Source organism: Coptis chinensis, chromosome 7, assembly GCF_015680905.1.
Source record: "Coptis chinensis isolate HL-2020 chromosome 7, ASM1568090v1, whole genome shotgun sequence".
NCBI lineage: Eukaryota > Viridiplantae > Streptophyta > Magnoliopsida > Ranunculales > Ranunculaceae > Coptis > Coptis chinensis.
The window spans coordinates 12,856,689-12,869,123 of NC_141462.1; the positions used below are offsets into that span (position 1 = coordinate 12,856,689).

At 35.6% G+C, this 12,435-nt stretch overlaps 1 protein-coding gene and 1 long non-coding RNA gene across 2 annotated transcripts; one reads left to right on the plus strand and one right to left on the minus strand.

Moving 5' to 3' along the window:
* Nucleotides 1-1,109: 1,109 nt before the first annotated feature.
* Nucleotides 1,110-5,348, minus strand: LOC147486094 (uncharacterized). Its single transcript, XR_015200918.1, has 2 exons — nucleotides 2,809-5,348; nucleotides 1,110-1,207 (listed from the first exon to the last, which is right to left on the minus strand). It is a non-coding gene; the product is annotated as an uncharacterized LOC147486094 (long non-coding RNA).
* Nucleotides 5,349-5,399: 51 nt separating this feature from the next.
* On the plus strand, nucleotides 5,400-9,263 carry LOC147486095 (putative receptor-like protein kinase At1g49730). Its single transcript, XM_086570302.1, has 7 exons — nucleotides 5,400-6,083; nucleotides 6,177-6,423; nucleotides 6,873-6,925; nucleotides 7,003-7,070; nucleotides 8,214-8,303; nucleotides 8,443-8,512; nucleotides 8,616-9,263. The coding sequence occupies exons 1-7, from the start codon at nucleotides 6,017-6,019 to the stop codon at nucleotides 8,921-8,923; spliced, it is 903 nt and encodes a 300-aa protein (XP_086426428.1). The 5' UTR covers nucleotides 5,400-6,016; the 3' UTR covers nucleotides 8,924-9,263.
* The last annotated feature ends 3,172 nt before the right edge of the window (nucleotides 9,264-12,435 follow it).

Sequence of the window (12,435 nt, forward strand, 5' to 3'; positions counted from 1 at the left end):
CTTTTCACCAAAACGGTGAAAAATAGGAGAAATTGAGCCTACATGGATATGAATAACATTGACATGCATTGGGAATGCTCTAACTTTGTTGCATGAAGGTGCAATTTTTATCTTGAATATACAATTTACTTGGTACTACTTCATTTCATTTGAAATTAAGAGTCCTTTTGTGTGATTCAAACTAGAACAGGAAATATATGATTATGTTGTCATCTAGCTGGGCGACCTGACACAAAGTATCTTTTATAGAGTCACCTTGTGTGAGTATGGAATCAACTCCAGAGTACTTTTGTGCCTGTTAGAATTGTCTCCACGTGTGTAGTACTATTGTATGCTTGCTCGCAGTCGGTTAATTATATATAAAGTTGGATGTGAAGGTGTAAGGGTGGAATTCGAGGTAAACAAGCCGAGCTTTACCATGCTCAAGCTCGGCTCGCTAATTACACGAGCTTTAAATTGAGCTCGAGCTCGGCTCATATAGTAAACGAGCGAGCTCGAGCCGAACTTAAATGAGCCGAGCTTAAATATGTTATTCGAACTCCGAGCCCTCGGTTATTTTACACTATAAATATGCTATTTGAACTAAACGAGCTGAACTTCATTAAGTTTATTTGTTACACGAGCTTTTATTTGAACTCGAGCTCGGCTCATATAGTAAACGAGCGAGCTCGAACCGAACTTAAACGAGCCGAGCCCAAGCCGAGCTCTCGAACCCTCGGCTCAAATTCCACCCTTATGAAGGTGTGACTCCTATGTTAGTAAGCTTTGGTTTTCCTATACACAATACTTTCTTTTTTGTTTTGATTAAAGTTATGCAGCTTAAGTACAGTTGTATACTCATATACTAGTGCAACCTACTTGTATATATTTTCATCATTTATTATTGGATCTGTTTAGAATAATTTTTTCTAATCAAAATATTTTTTTTTAAGCCAAAATTATGTAGTAGAAAATCTAGTTGAGTCTTAACATGTGTTAATTAAGTATACATGTAGCGTCCCAATTTTTCAAACAATTGAATATTTAGATAAAATAACTCGATCCAAATATTCAACCGTCTAATAAACCAAGACGTGAGCGGATTTGACTTACATGAGACCAACTAGAACTAAAATACAAAACACCTTTTGAACATCGCATTCAAAAAAAATTTGACAGAATTACATCTTTATTTCCAACATTTCATAAATTTAAAATCTGTCGTAACCTGAAATTCAAATAATATACTTCCATTTAATATATAAAAAAATACCTCAGCCGTAATCCAACTACTAAAAGATATATTGATTCGTGGCACCGGCTAATTAACCATCTCGACAAATGTCAATTAAATCAAGTAGCTACAGCGCTCGAAACCGATCTTTTACCCTAGATTGGTCTTTCACCCTTGGACGCTAATTAACATCATAATTTCTAAATAATGAATTCATTCTAATATGGATTTATAATTACAAACAACTAACATTATAACTAAATTAATACAAAACAACTTAAAAGAAATCAATTTAGAACTAAAAGACATAGCTAAAGGAACCGCTGTAGCAATCAGAATGCGCTGCATGTTAAAATTTTCTTAACAAGCACGTATGCCTTCTCTGTCTTATAAAGAGCATGTTCGTCCCTGTGAACACTCTCTAACACGCAACATTAGATGGTTAGCCAGTATATAATAATCAATGTGAATTAAATTTATTAACAGCTGACAAGATTTATTTAACAGCTTACCTTTCAGCTACCTCGCAATGTTTGGCTTACCATTTTTCTTATAAAATCCCCCGTGTACTAACTTAATTGAACAAATATTTAAGAACACACTTAAACAATCAACATTAATAACTATTGTTAGATATTACGTACTACGAGATTAAGATCGTGCTTAACATGTAGAATCATATGTTAAAACCAAATTAAATAGTAGTAACATAGATAGAATAACCGGTTTCCTTGTTACAAAGGGTGTGGGTTTTCCTATGAAAGCGGCTGAGCCGGGTGGCTGCTTATGTACCCATTTAGGGATCAAGTCAATCATAGTTCTCCTATTGATAAGGTAGTTCTATAGGAATGAATTAAGTCATTTCCGATGAGGAAGGTGGTATGGATTCCGCACTCATATTCTAATTATATAACATCCACTAATTAACCGATTCCCAACCTTAAATCGGTATTCTACCTTGTATGTCCCTTCTACTCGTTCAAGGTTTTTCCCGAATTCTCAAGCAAACGAACAAAATCTCAATACCACCAAAATAATATTAGTTCCTTACTATTCTACTAAAATATAGTTACACGAGAAAATCAAACGATAATTAATTAAATAGGTAAGAGTATAGCAGTCTGGCCGGAAATGGCCTGCAGTGGCTTGGCCTGTGGCCTGTAAAGGCTTAACCAGATAGCCTATTGTGACATGGTGCAGCCTTGCCAGTGGCCTGTAGCGGCCTGTCACTGACTAGCTAATGGTCTGGAATACGGCTTATAATTGGCTTTGCGCGGCCTGGCAGACTGAGACATCATGTATTCTAAAACTCTTAACGAGCAATAATATATCATCTTACTAGACTCCAAAACCAAAAAATCTCCATATGCATACAATATCTAAAGGGATTATATTAAATTCAATCATAGATTAGTTATAGGAATAACATGCAGATGGAAACAAAATACATACAAGACCAACGGTTTTTCTAATTTATAAATTATATGGTGAGTTATCATCTGATTCCTAAGCTGTACGTGTTGTAAGTTCTATAGTTGCATACCACCTGATGGCTTATGGCTATATGTGTTCTACTACTAAAAGATAGAGGTTACCTGATAAGATTTAAGTGTGAATTCTTAATGTCTATTAAGAACCCCTCAAAATCCCTTTGAGACGCCGCAAGTAGAACTGCACTTGTTCTTTGTGACTGGCCCACTCAAGAATTTGCCTTATCAAATGAGCATCAAGACAAGTATGTACAGCACCAAAGTTCATTCCAATACTAATATTCCAGAAACTCACTATTTAAGACCCCCTTTCTCCTTTTTGATCAGATCCATACATGCTTTACTTCCTAATTAACAAAACAAAGATCCATATAAAAAACCTTTACTTTCAAATAAGGTGGTGAAAATTGATGCTGCCATGGTTCTTTTTGGCTTCTTCATCCCCTGACTTTTCTTTTTCGTCCATATCCTCCCCTTTCTGTTACTATTGAGCATGTTCCCCTCTTTTGTTTCCTTCTGCAAGCTATTTCCACAACAATCCAATCCCCTCACTAGCTAAAACAAAGACAGGTAACAATCTACTCTACTGGACCTAACCTTCCCCTTCATGTATTTCAGCCATCAAAACACTCTCATGAATCCGAGCAATCCCATTCTTCTAGGAGTTCTTCTTAGTATCTAGATGTATTATACGTGTGATTGTTTAACTAAGAAGTGATAATTAATCTAAGGTAAGGTGATGGGAAAAAAAAAAGAGGCGTCCATTTTTCCTCAGCTCCTCTTTTCTCCCCTTTTTTAATAGGTGTCGTTCTCCCCATAATCCTCATCCAAAAGTAGCCGTGCATGCCAACTAATAATACGGGCCAAAAATATAAAACATACCCAATAATATAAGAAGCCCAGAGATATGCCCAAAACAGTTCTCAGCCCACATAATTTAAACTAGTAATATAAATAATGGCCCAAAATACAATAGGCCCAACATAAAATTAACCATCAATGAAAAACACATATCAATTAACCAAACCCACCAAATGATAAATGTTAAACCTCACCATATAATACGCAATTACTTTGAGTGGCACTGAACTAACACATAAAATGACCAGTTTATCCGTAGGTAAAATTCCGGGTCATTACAGTACAGAACCATAACATGACAAGTGGGATTCTTTATTATTGTTCTTTGATTTTTGGATGTTGAGATATATGTCTCATAAGTAATGAAATGTGGACTTTGAGACAATGTAATTGACTTCGACACATTTCCTAAGTGCACAGGTACATAAGTTATGTTTCATTCACAGCTTGCACTAAGTTAGTCATGGAATTAATATTTTACATATATTACGGTGCAATAGAGCACTGGCCTTCATTGTTCTTTATGACGCGCTATACTGACTTTACGAGGACACGTGGCCATCTCTTTGCAATTTATCATTATTTGTTGACTTTTAAGGTTTGGTTTTCCCTATAGGTGGACTACTAGGCATCTTCTTCGTACTGGGCAGGTGGAAGGGAAGTCTGTACTGTGCTTCAGGAATACAAAACAGGTTAGGCAACTCTTTCTTACCTTTTTTTTATCTACAATTTCTCTGCCCCATTTACCTTCGTGTTTGAAACTAATGCCTTGATGACTAGATGCTTCTAGTTGGGCACTTGGGCGTCATGGTTAGAGAATACATATGATTTGCTCTATATATTTTCATTGGACACAAGTTTTTGTTTGAAAGTTTGAATTTCACTTGGTACAAAGTAGGTCGACTTGCTCTATACATTGTTATGTTGCCCTGCTTTTTAGAGTTCTATTGGGTCCATGGCTTGCTAGTACATGTTAATGCAGCCCGCCCCGTATTACACCCATACCTTAAATAATACTTTATGCTTCATGTTAGGGGTGCAAGTGGATATCCAAATATTCGAATTCGATTCGAATTCATATTCGAAAAATTGGATATTATCCAAAAATTTTGGATTCGGATTCAAATTCGAATATTTTTTTTATGTCCGAACTGGTTTCGGATACGGATTCGGATACTGCCATATCCACATCCGATAATATCCGATCCGATTTAAAAAATTAATAGTTATTATATATAATTTATTTATTTATTTTTTATTGTATAAAATATTATATAAAATCATAAACTAATAATATAAAACTATAATAATAAAATAATAATAATAAATAACAAATATATATATTTATTATTATACTAGTTTTTATAGTGGTAAAATGAATTATTTAAAGCAAATAAAATTTTAATTAATTTTAATTTTCGGATCGGATATTATCCGATATCCGTTTCGGATATCCGAAATCGGATTTGGATAAATTTTTTAATATCCGTCGGATTCGGATATCGGTATAAATTTTCATCCGAACCTATCCGTTTGCACCCCTACTTCATGTATATGCCAAAAGATAACTTAAAAACTTGTTCTCTACTATTAAATTAACAAAAGGCAGTTGAGACTTGAGAGAAACAAAATAGAAACAAATAAAGATAAACCAAATGATTAGTTAATTACCTTGTCGATGAATTCCGCAAACAATGAGAGGATGAATTCCGCAAACAATGAGAGGATGAGTTGAATAGAAAACTAAATCAAGGACAAAATCAATCAAAATGAGATGAAAAAAAAAAAAAGGTTAAGAGGAAATATCATAAAACAAAAATATAAGAAAATTTAAATTACAACTACCCTTTGTTAATGGTGATATTGATGGCAAAGTGGTGGAGGACTGGTTACCATCGCATTTCCAAAGAGTAGTGGGTTTGAACCACAAACAATTGCGATTTTTGAGGATGAGAATATGAATATGGAAGTTAGTGCTAACTACTCAAAGCGAACAACAGTTAGACTGGTGGGGGGATGTGGCGGCTATGGAGAAAAATATTTTGTATTTTTACTGTTTTGTTTTATGGTATATTCACTGTGTATTGACTATTTGGTAATTGATACAATGGTACGTATATTGAGTGTATTCTGAGTATATTGATATATGATTTCATTGGTTTTTACATACCATCAAGAGTGATTGAGTACAAATTACTAGTCGAAAAAAAGAGAAGGCCATCATTTCTCCCATAATGAAGTTGAAAACAGATGATATCTGGGCCGGACTAGACCCAGAAGCCCAGCAACGAGCGCCATCTTCTTTTTTCACAGTTTGAATTTTCATCTTTTCAAGCTTTTTACAAAGACGAAAGTAAAAGTTGAACTGATGGAGTGTTTATGATTTTATATTATCTGAAAACCTGCAAAACAAACAACAGTGAAGAATTGGAATAGTAATCATCTTGGGAACATGCATCGTCGTTTTCTTAGTTCATGCTCTTCGTCTTCCGATCACATCGACTTCACTCGCAAGACAGGTCATCATCTCTTTTCAGTTTTCACTCACTCTCTTATTAGATCTAACACTTCAAATCTTGGTCATTTAACTTTGTTGTACCTATCTCTTCTAGGCTCATTGCCTTTCTTTAGGCGCTTCTCGTACGAGGAGATAAAGAGAGCAACTGGAGGATTCAGCAGAATCATCGGTAATCATATCCATGGTGCTGTTTACAAAGCTCAATTTCAAGATGGTTTTGTCGCTATTGTGAAAGAAATGAAAGATTTTCATCATGTCTTCTATAGAGAAGTGAAACTCTTGGCTGATTTGCACCATCGCCACCTGGTTGCACTTAGAGGCTTTTCAATGGGACCTGAGAGGTTAACTTTTATTTCTTTTTACTTTATAACAAAAGCTACGCTGCGCAAGTGAGGGGTCAGAGACGTTGAATTGGATGCCAGTCATTTGTATGTGTTTGAAATTGAGAATGCAAGCGATGCCTCCAACCCCTCATTTACGTATGAGTTCGCTTCGGAAGCCAAGGTTTTATAATTTCCGGAATTATATTTACTTCCATGGAATCGGGAAAAATGAGTTTTAAAGTGTGATATTTTCAATTATTTTGGATTTTGGTGTATATTGTCAAAATTATCATTGAAAGAATATGACATTTTTTAGGATCATTTGATTAAAAAAACATCAGATTAAAACATACCATTTTTGGCCTTCATTGGTAGTGAATCCAGTCTGAAAATCTGAAATGCTTTTGCCTTGTGCATGTTGCTTTTCTAAAATTTCTAATATAGTGTATACTTTTCAACATTTCTAGGTTTCTCGTGTTTGAGAACTCAGAAAATGGAAGCTTAAAGGATCACCTTAATGGTATTGTTCCAAACATGAACCTTGCTGTTATATATTCAACATATGGTAAAGAATCTGATGGAGTGGATTTTGGGCAGACCCACTCAAGACTCCCTTGAGTTGGAGGACTAGGATGGAAATCGCCATAGGTGTAGCAGCTGCTTTGGTAGGTGGTTGACTCGCAATATTATCTTAATGCACATGTTCTCTGAAATGCCTGCTTGCTTAGGTGTATGCGGAAGACTTGCCTTCCCAAAAACGATAGTGTATAGTGTCTTTTATGGTAGTGAAGTTCATATGTAGAAACTCTATTTAGTACTTGATGCTGTCTAACACTGACTTGTTGGAGTCTAAAAGTGTTTTTCTTTACTGCCTGTGCTACATTTCCAGAACTTTGTTGTATTATTGGAAGTCAATAAACCTATTTGAGTTACAATTAAATGCTGAAATTAGTTTTGAAAGGGAAACTTAAAATTCTGATGAACTGGGATGAGTAAAATTACCTGAACCAGGTTTTTACAGAACACTTCACTAGTTATTGATGTAAGCAACATTATTGTTTCTTCTCCATCCGGACCTCCGGTTCTCCAATAAAATACATACTAAATATCTCGTATAATTATATATTAACTTTTTTTTTTCGATGCAATATAATTATATATTAACAGTGGATTGCTTGTTTATTTAATATTACCAAGTTGTTGGGCCACTTGTGAGATTATTTAAGCTTTTAGCCTGTTAGGTGCACCCATATGGCAGTCTACACTTTCCAGTAAATGCACATCTGCGGAGCCTGTTTAAGTATCCCAAACAAGTTGTTACGGAAAGTGACTAATTAAGAGGCGGGAGCAATAGCCAACTCCCTGGCTTACCCTGAGAAATTCCTGGTGGGCGGGCAGGACGGAGGCTACTAGGACCACCCGAAGTGCGGTGAACACCACATTAGCAAAAAAAAATAGGAGATTTAGATTGATCTTTTTGACTTTTGAGCACTTTTAACTGTATGCAAAATGACTTGAATTTGGAAGTTAATTGTCTAGACTTCCCTTATGACATTTGCTAACCTTTTAATGGAGTTACAATACAGGAAGCGCTACTATTTATTCATTATGTTTCTAACTTTGTTATTTCTGGTATTAAGTGTGTTTCCTAATGTTGAAATTTTTAATATTGATACTTCTGTTGTAATGACTGATGACCAGTAAGTTCTGTGATTAGGAACTGCAACTTCATTATCTGAAGAAAAGAGTCCATGTTTGAGCACGTTGTGATCCATAATATCTTTGCTGTTGCCTTATGTAATCTGCAGGAGTATCTGCAATTTTTCTGTGAGCCACCCATGTCTCATGTGTCCATCAATTCAAGTAATGTGTTGTTGGACGAGAAGTTTGTCGCCAAGGTGAGGCTCATTTGTGTGTGCACCATAGGTTTTGAACATTTGAATGACTGAAGGTTCCAGCTGATGTATTGTTTAAAAGAAACATTTTGCTGCCAATAACATTAGTTCTCGAAAAATAACAGCTCCTAGCTTGTCACAGATTTCTGAAGTGGGCCTTCTTTGTTCTACTGAAAGCCATATTGCCTCATCGCTCAACTCACGTGCCAGGGGTAATATTTGCACAGTCCTTGCTGTCACTCGCAGTAATTCATCCAAGTGATCCCCCCTGTGTATCTCATAGCAATTCTTCATTCTCAATCCTTCTCCTTGCAGGTTGCATTGATCAAGAAGGCAAAGATGTCGTCTTCCAGCTTGGTGTGCTTATTCTTGAGCTAATCACTGGTCAATCTGAGAAAGAAGGTACTGACTTAGTACTATGGGTTCAAGGGCCTGATTTAGCACATTCTGTGTCTAGAATGATAGACCCAGATGTTGAAAATAGTTACAATTCAAAAGAGCTCAGACGACTTTTGACTGTAGCAAGATTATGTACTAAATCAAGAGGCAAACAAACATGTTCATTTCAACAGATACTTCGGTTTCTCCAAGGGAAGTTGGAACCGTGTCTTCCACAGGTATAATATTTGCATCATGGAAACTCTGCTCAACATGGTTTTCATTGTATCTGAAGTTAAGGATTGCTTTGCACGGTTTATCTGAAGTGACTGGAACTCGAGAGCATCTTCGAGAGTTCACTTTGACATTACGAATACCATATTTTACATTCTATTTCCATTTGTACAAACCTGCCATCTCGCTTTGACTGTAGCAAGATTTGTTTGTATACAGTTCCTGATGCTTGTCCTCTAAACATGTGGTTTGTCTAGAGTTGTTTAGTTGGTAATTGTTGGATTTGTGTACAAAGTAAACTATATCTTAACTGAACTGGCGGAGAAAGGTATTTAATTGTTCTTCAAACAAGTGTATCATTTATTTTTATTTTTGAATGAAGCTTAGGGTTAAGGTGACCCCAACCTATATTAAAGGTTTGGAGCTCTTACATAGACCTTCCGTGCTTTGTCCTCCTCAGCAATATTCAAGAGTATTTCATCCAGAGGAGGTACAAAATAACAACACACTTGTTGAGTGGTTACTGCTTAAACCAACTAAGAGAAAAACAAGTTGATGCAGAATGAACGAGATTTAGAAGAAAAAATGCGGAGATCTTCAAAAGGGAGGGTTGATTTAAGGAGGAAGAAGATTGAATAAAAGAATAGTAGAAGTTGTGAGAGAAAAATATATTAAATTTTGGAGATTTGATAGTTTGATAATTGAAATCCTGCACTAAACTATAATGGCCTCCTTACATAGATAAGTCATACTTAATAACCAAGAAACCTAAACTTCTATATCTAACCTACACTTCTAAAGCTAATTAAACTCTAAATAGAAAATACTTAAATATTCTAAATTCCAAATAAATAATAATTCTACTTTGAAAATAATAATGTAGCACAAAAGAAGGAATTATGGGTAGAAAGAGGACTAGTAATCCTAAATCACAAGTGTATAAATACTTTAACGATCAATTAGTTTTTTATGTTCTTGTTTTTTTCTCCAAATGTTTTTGTCTTAGTATCGCTCCCCAGGACTTTCTATACCTTATGTAAGACAAGTCTACCATCGAACTTTCTTTCAGAACAAAAGGGTGTAGAGTCTAGACTACTAATTTTACTTTTCTTATTTTATTAATTGATCTGGTCCTTCTAGAACTGATGTGGCTTCTCCTTTGAACATATTGACAAGCAATCTAGCATATTCTACGTGGCCAAATAGTCTACCCCTGATGATTTTGCCTTAGAATCTAGCAGTTGGTCGATTTAGTAAATCTGAACTTCATAATATGTAAATTTTCGATATAGAGAGCTTTACAAAAAGATGGTGCCCTTATGGGATTGCTAATTTACAGATGGAAAAAATTGAACATATATTAACCTAGTTCTTCAGGTTCCTATCCTTGTACAAGTTTTTCATACCTGCTGGTATGCCAAGGGGACTACGTCGACCAAAGGAGTTGAGAGGGGGGTCGGTAATGGAGATTTTCGACAGACAGGACATGTGGGATGCAGTCGCAACCAAGGGTCCACACACCTCCCATGGAACACATGTCCACAGTCAGGTAGGACGCGGAGTACGTCAGTGTCCTTGTAATCGGACAAGCAAATGGAGCAACATGAAGTAGTTTCTTTGTTTTTGAACTTAGCTTCTGAATAGAGAAGAGTAGGATAGCTCTGGAGTGTGGTCTCATCAAGGCCTATTTCAACTGCTATGGATAAATTACTTTGTGCGTCTCTAGAGCTCTGTTGAGGCGGGGATGGTCTCGTGAGGACGCGATTGCAGAAAAAAGAGGCAAGGGCCATTGTAGCGATGAGGCCGATGATGCCAACTGTCACTCCAAAGAAATAGCCAACGCCATTGATCCTTTCTGAGAGCACTCCACCAGCGTTAATGGTGTTGTTCATCTCGTCAAGGAAGAAAGAAATGATTGAGAGATTTGGGAAAGGTGACGATACTCTTATACAAGAGTGATATAAATGGAAGGAAAATGAGGTGGTTTCTGAACTCTGGAATTCGTAATGTCAACTATAATCTAGTTTTAGCATCTGCTAAAGACACATACAGTTGACCAGGATAAGGATACACTGCAGGTAAAACCTTTTAGTATACTAAACACACCTTCACACGTTGTGTACTAATCAAGCGAAGGGGAGTTGAATATTGCAATGTGCGACTGTTTGTAATAGAAATAAAGTTTAATATTCGCCACTTAGATTACATGCTCACACCCACTTGGTACTACGGGATTGTAGGGCTAGTCATCGAGTCGAGCTGTTCATGAGTAGCTCGGCTCATCGAAGGCTCGTCTCAAACTCGCTCATTCAATAAAATGAGTCGAGTTTGAGCACATTTTAAAACTCAAGCTCGAACTCGAGATGCTCGCGAGATACTCCCAGTTCGCATTTTACGTAGTTATGTTAACACTTATTTGGGATAATTATTTATGCTGATTTGTTAGATTATAATTACTCAACACATATTGATTGTATTTGTAACGTGCACACCTTGAAACAGTTGTTTGATAGTGGTTATTGTGGTATTAGTAAATTGTAGTTGCATTTTAGTATTTTATTTAAATGAGTTTAGCAAGTTATTTTGGTCTTGAGGTAAAATTTATAGTCTATTTGTGTTCAATTATCTCTAATTTGTGGTTGAAGTCGAATCTATACATAATACAAGTCAAATCAAGTTCTAGAGCCTATGATCGAATTCAAATTTGTAGTCTAGAAAAATAGGAATCTAGACTCGTTGAGCTACTCGAATACTCGATGATTCGAGCTTAAGCATGAAATAAAACTCAAACAAAACTTGCGCTCAACTCGAGAGATACACAAACCGAGCTTGAGCACCCTAATGCTCGACACGAGTAGCTTGATGACCAACCCTACTAGTTTGATTAAGGGTCTGTTTTTAACTACTCTGTACTTCATAATAGAGCCATGAGAACTAAAACGACTTTTGACCAATTGATTTCAGTTGATTTTAACTATTCTGTACCAAGGCCTAAAATATCGATATCGATGAATATATCGGTGTACGTAAAAACCAATATATATCGGATATATCTATTTTTTTGGTGACCAGTCCAAACTATTTAAAATATCGGAAATATAATATCGAAAATATATCGAAAATATATTGGAAATATCGGATTTATATTAAAAAATGGTTAAAAAGTCAACTGATATATATTATAAATATCGGATATATTGATTATATCGGTGATATAAAGTTTTATATCATAAATTTCGATATATATCGGAAAAAAGGTTCTATATTCGGTGGATATATATTGGAAATATCGATATCAGTGTACCAAAATACCAATATATATCGGCGATATATTGGTCCTTGCTCTGTACTTCATAATAGAACCAGTTAATTTCAGTTGATATGGTACTGGCTGAATATAGAGTAAAGTGAGTGTGATACATAGTGTTTCAAAAACTCAAAATAAAAAATACACATTCAAAGGCAATCTTGCCTCGGAATTCAGTAGCCAAATGTGAAGATCAATGCCAGGACCTATTTTGAA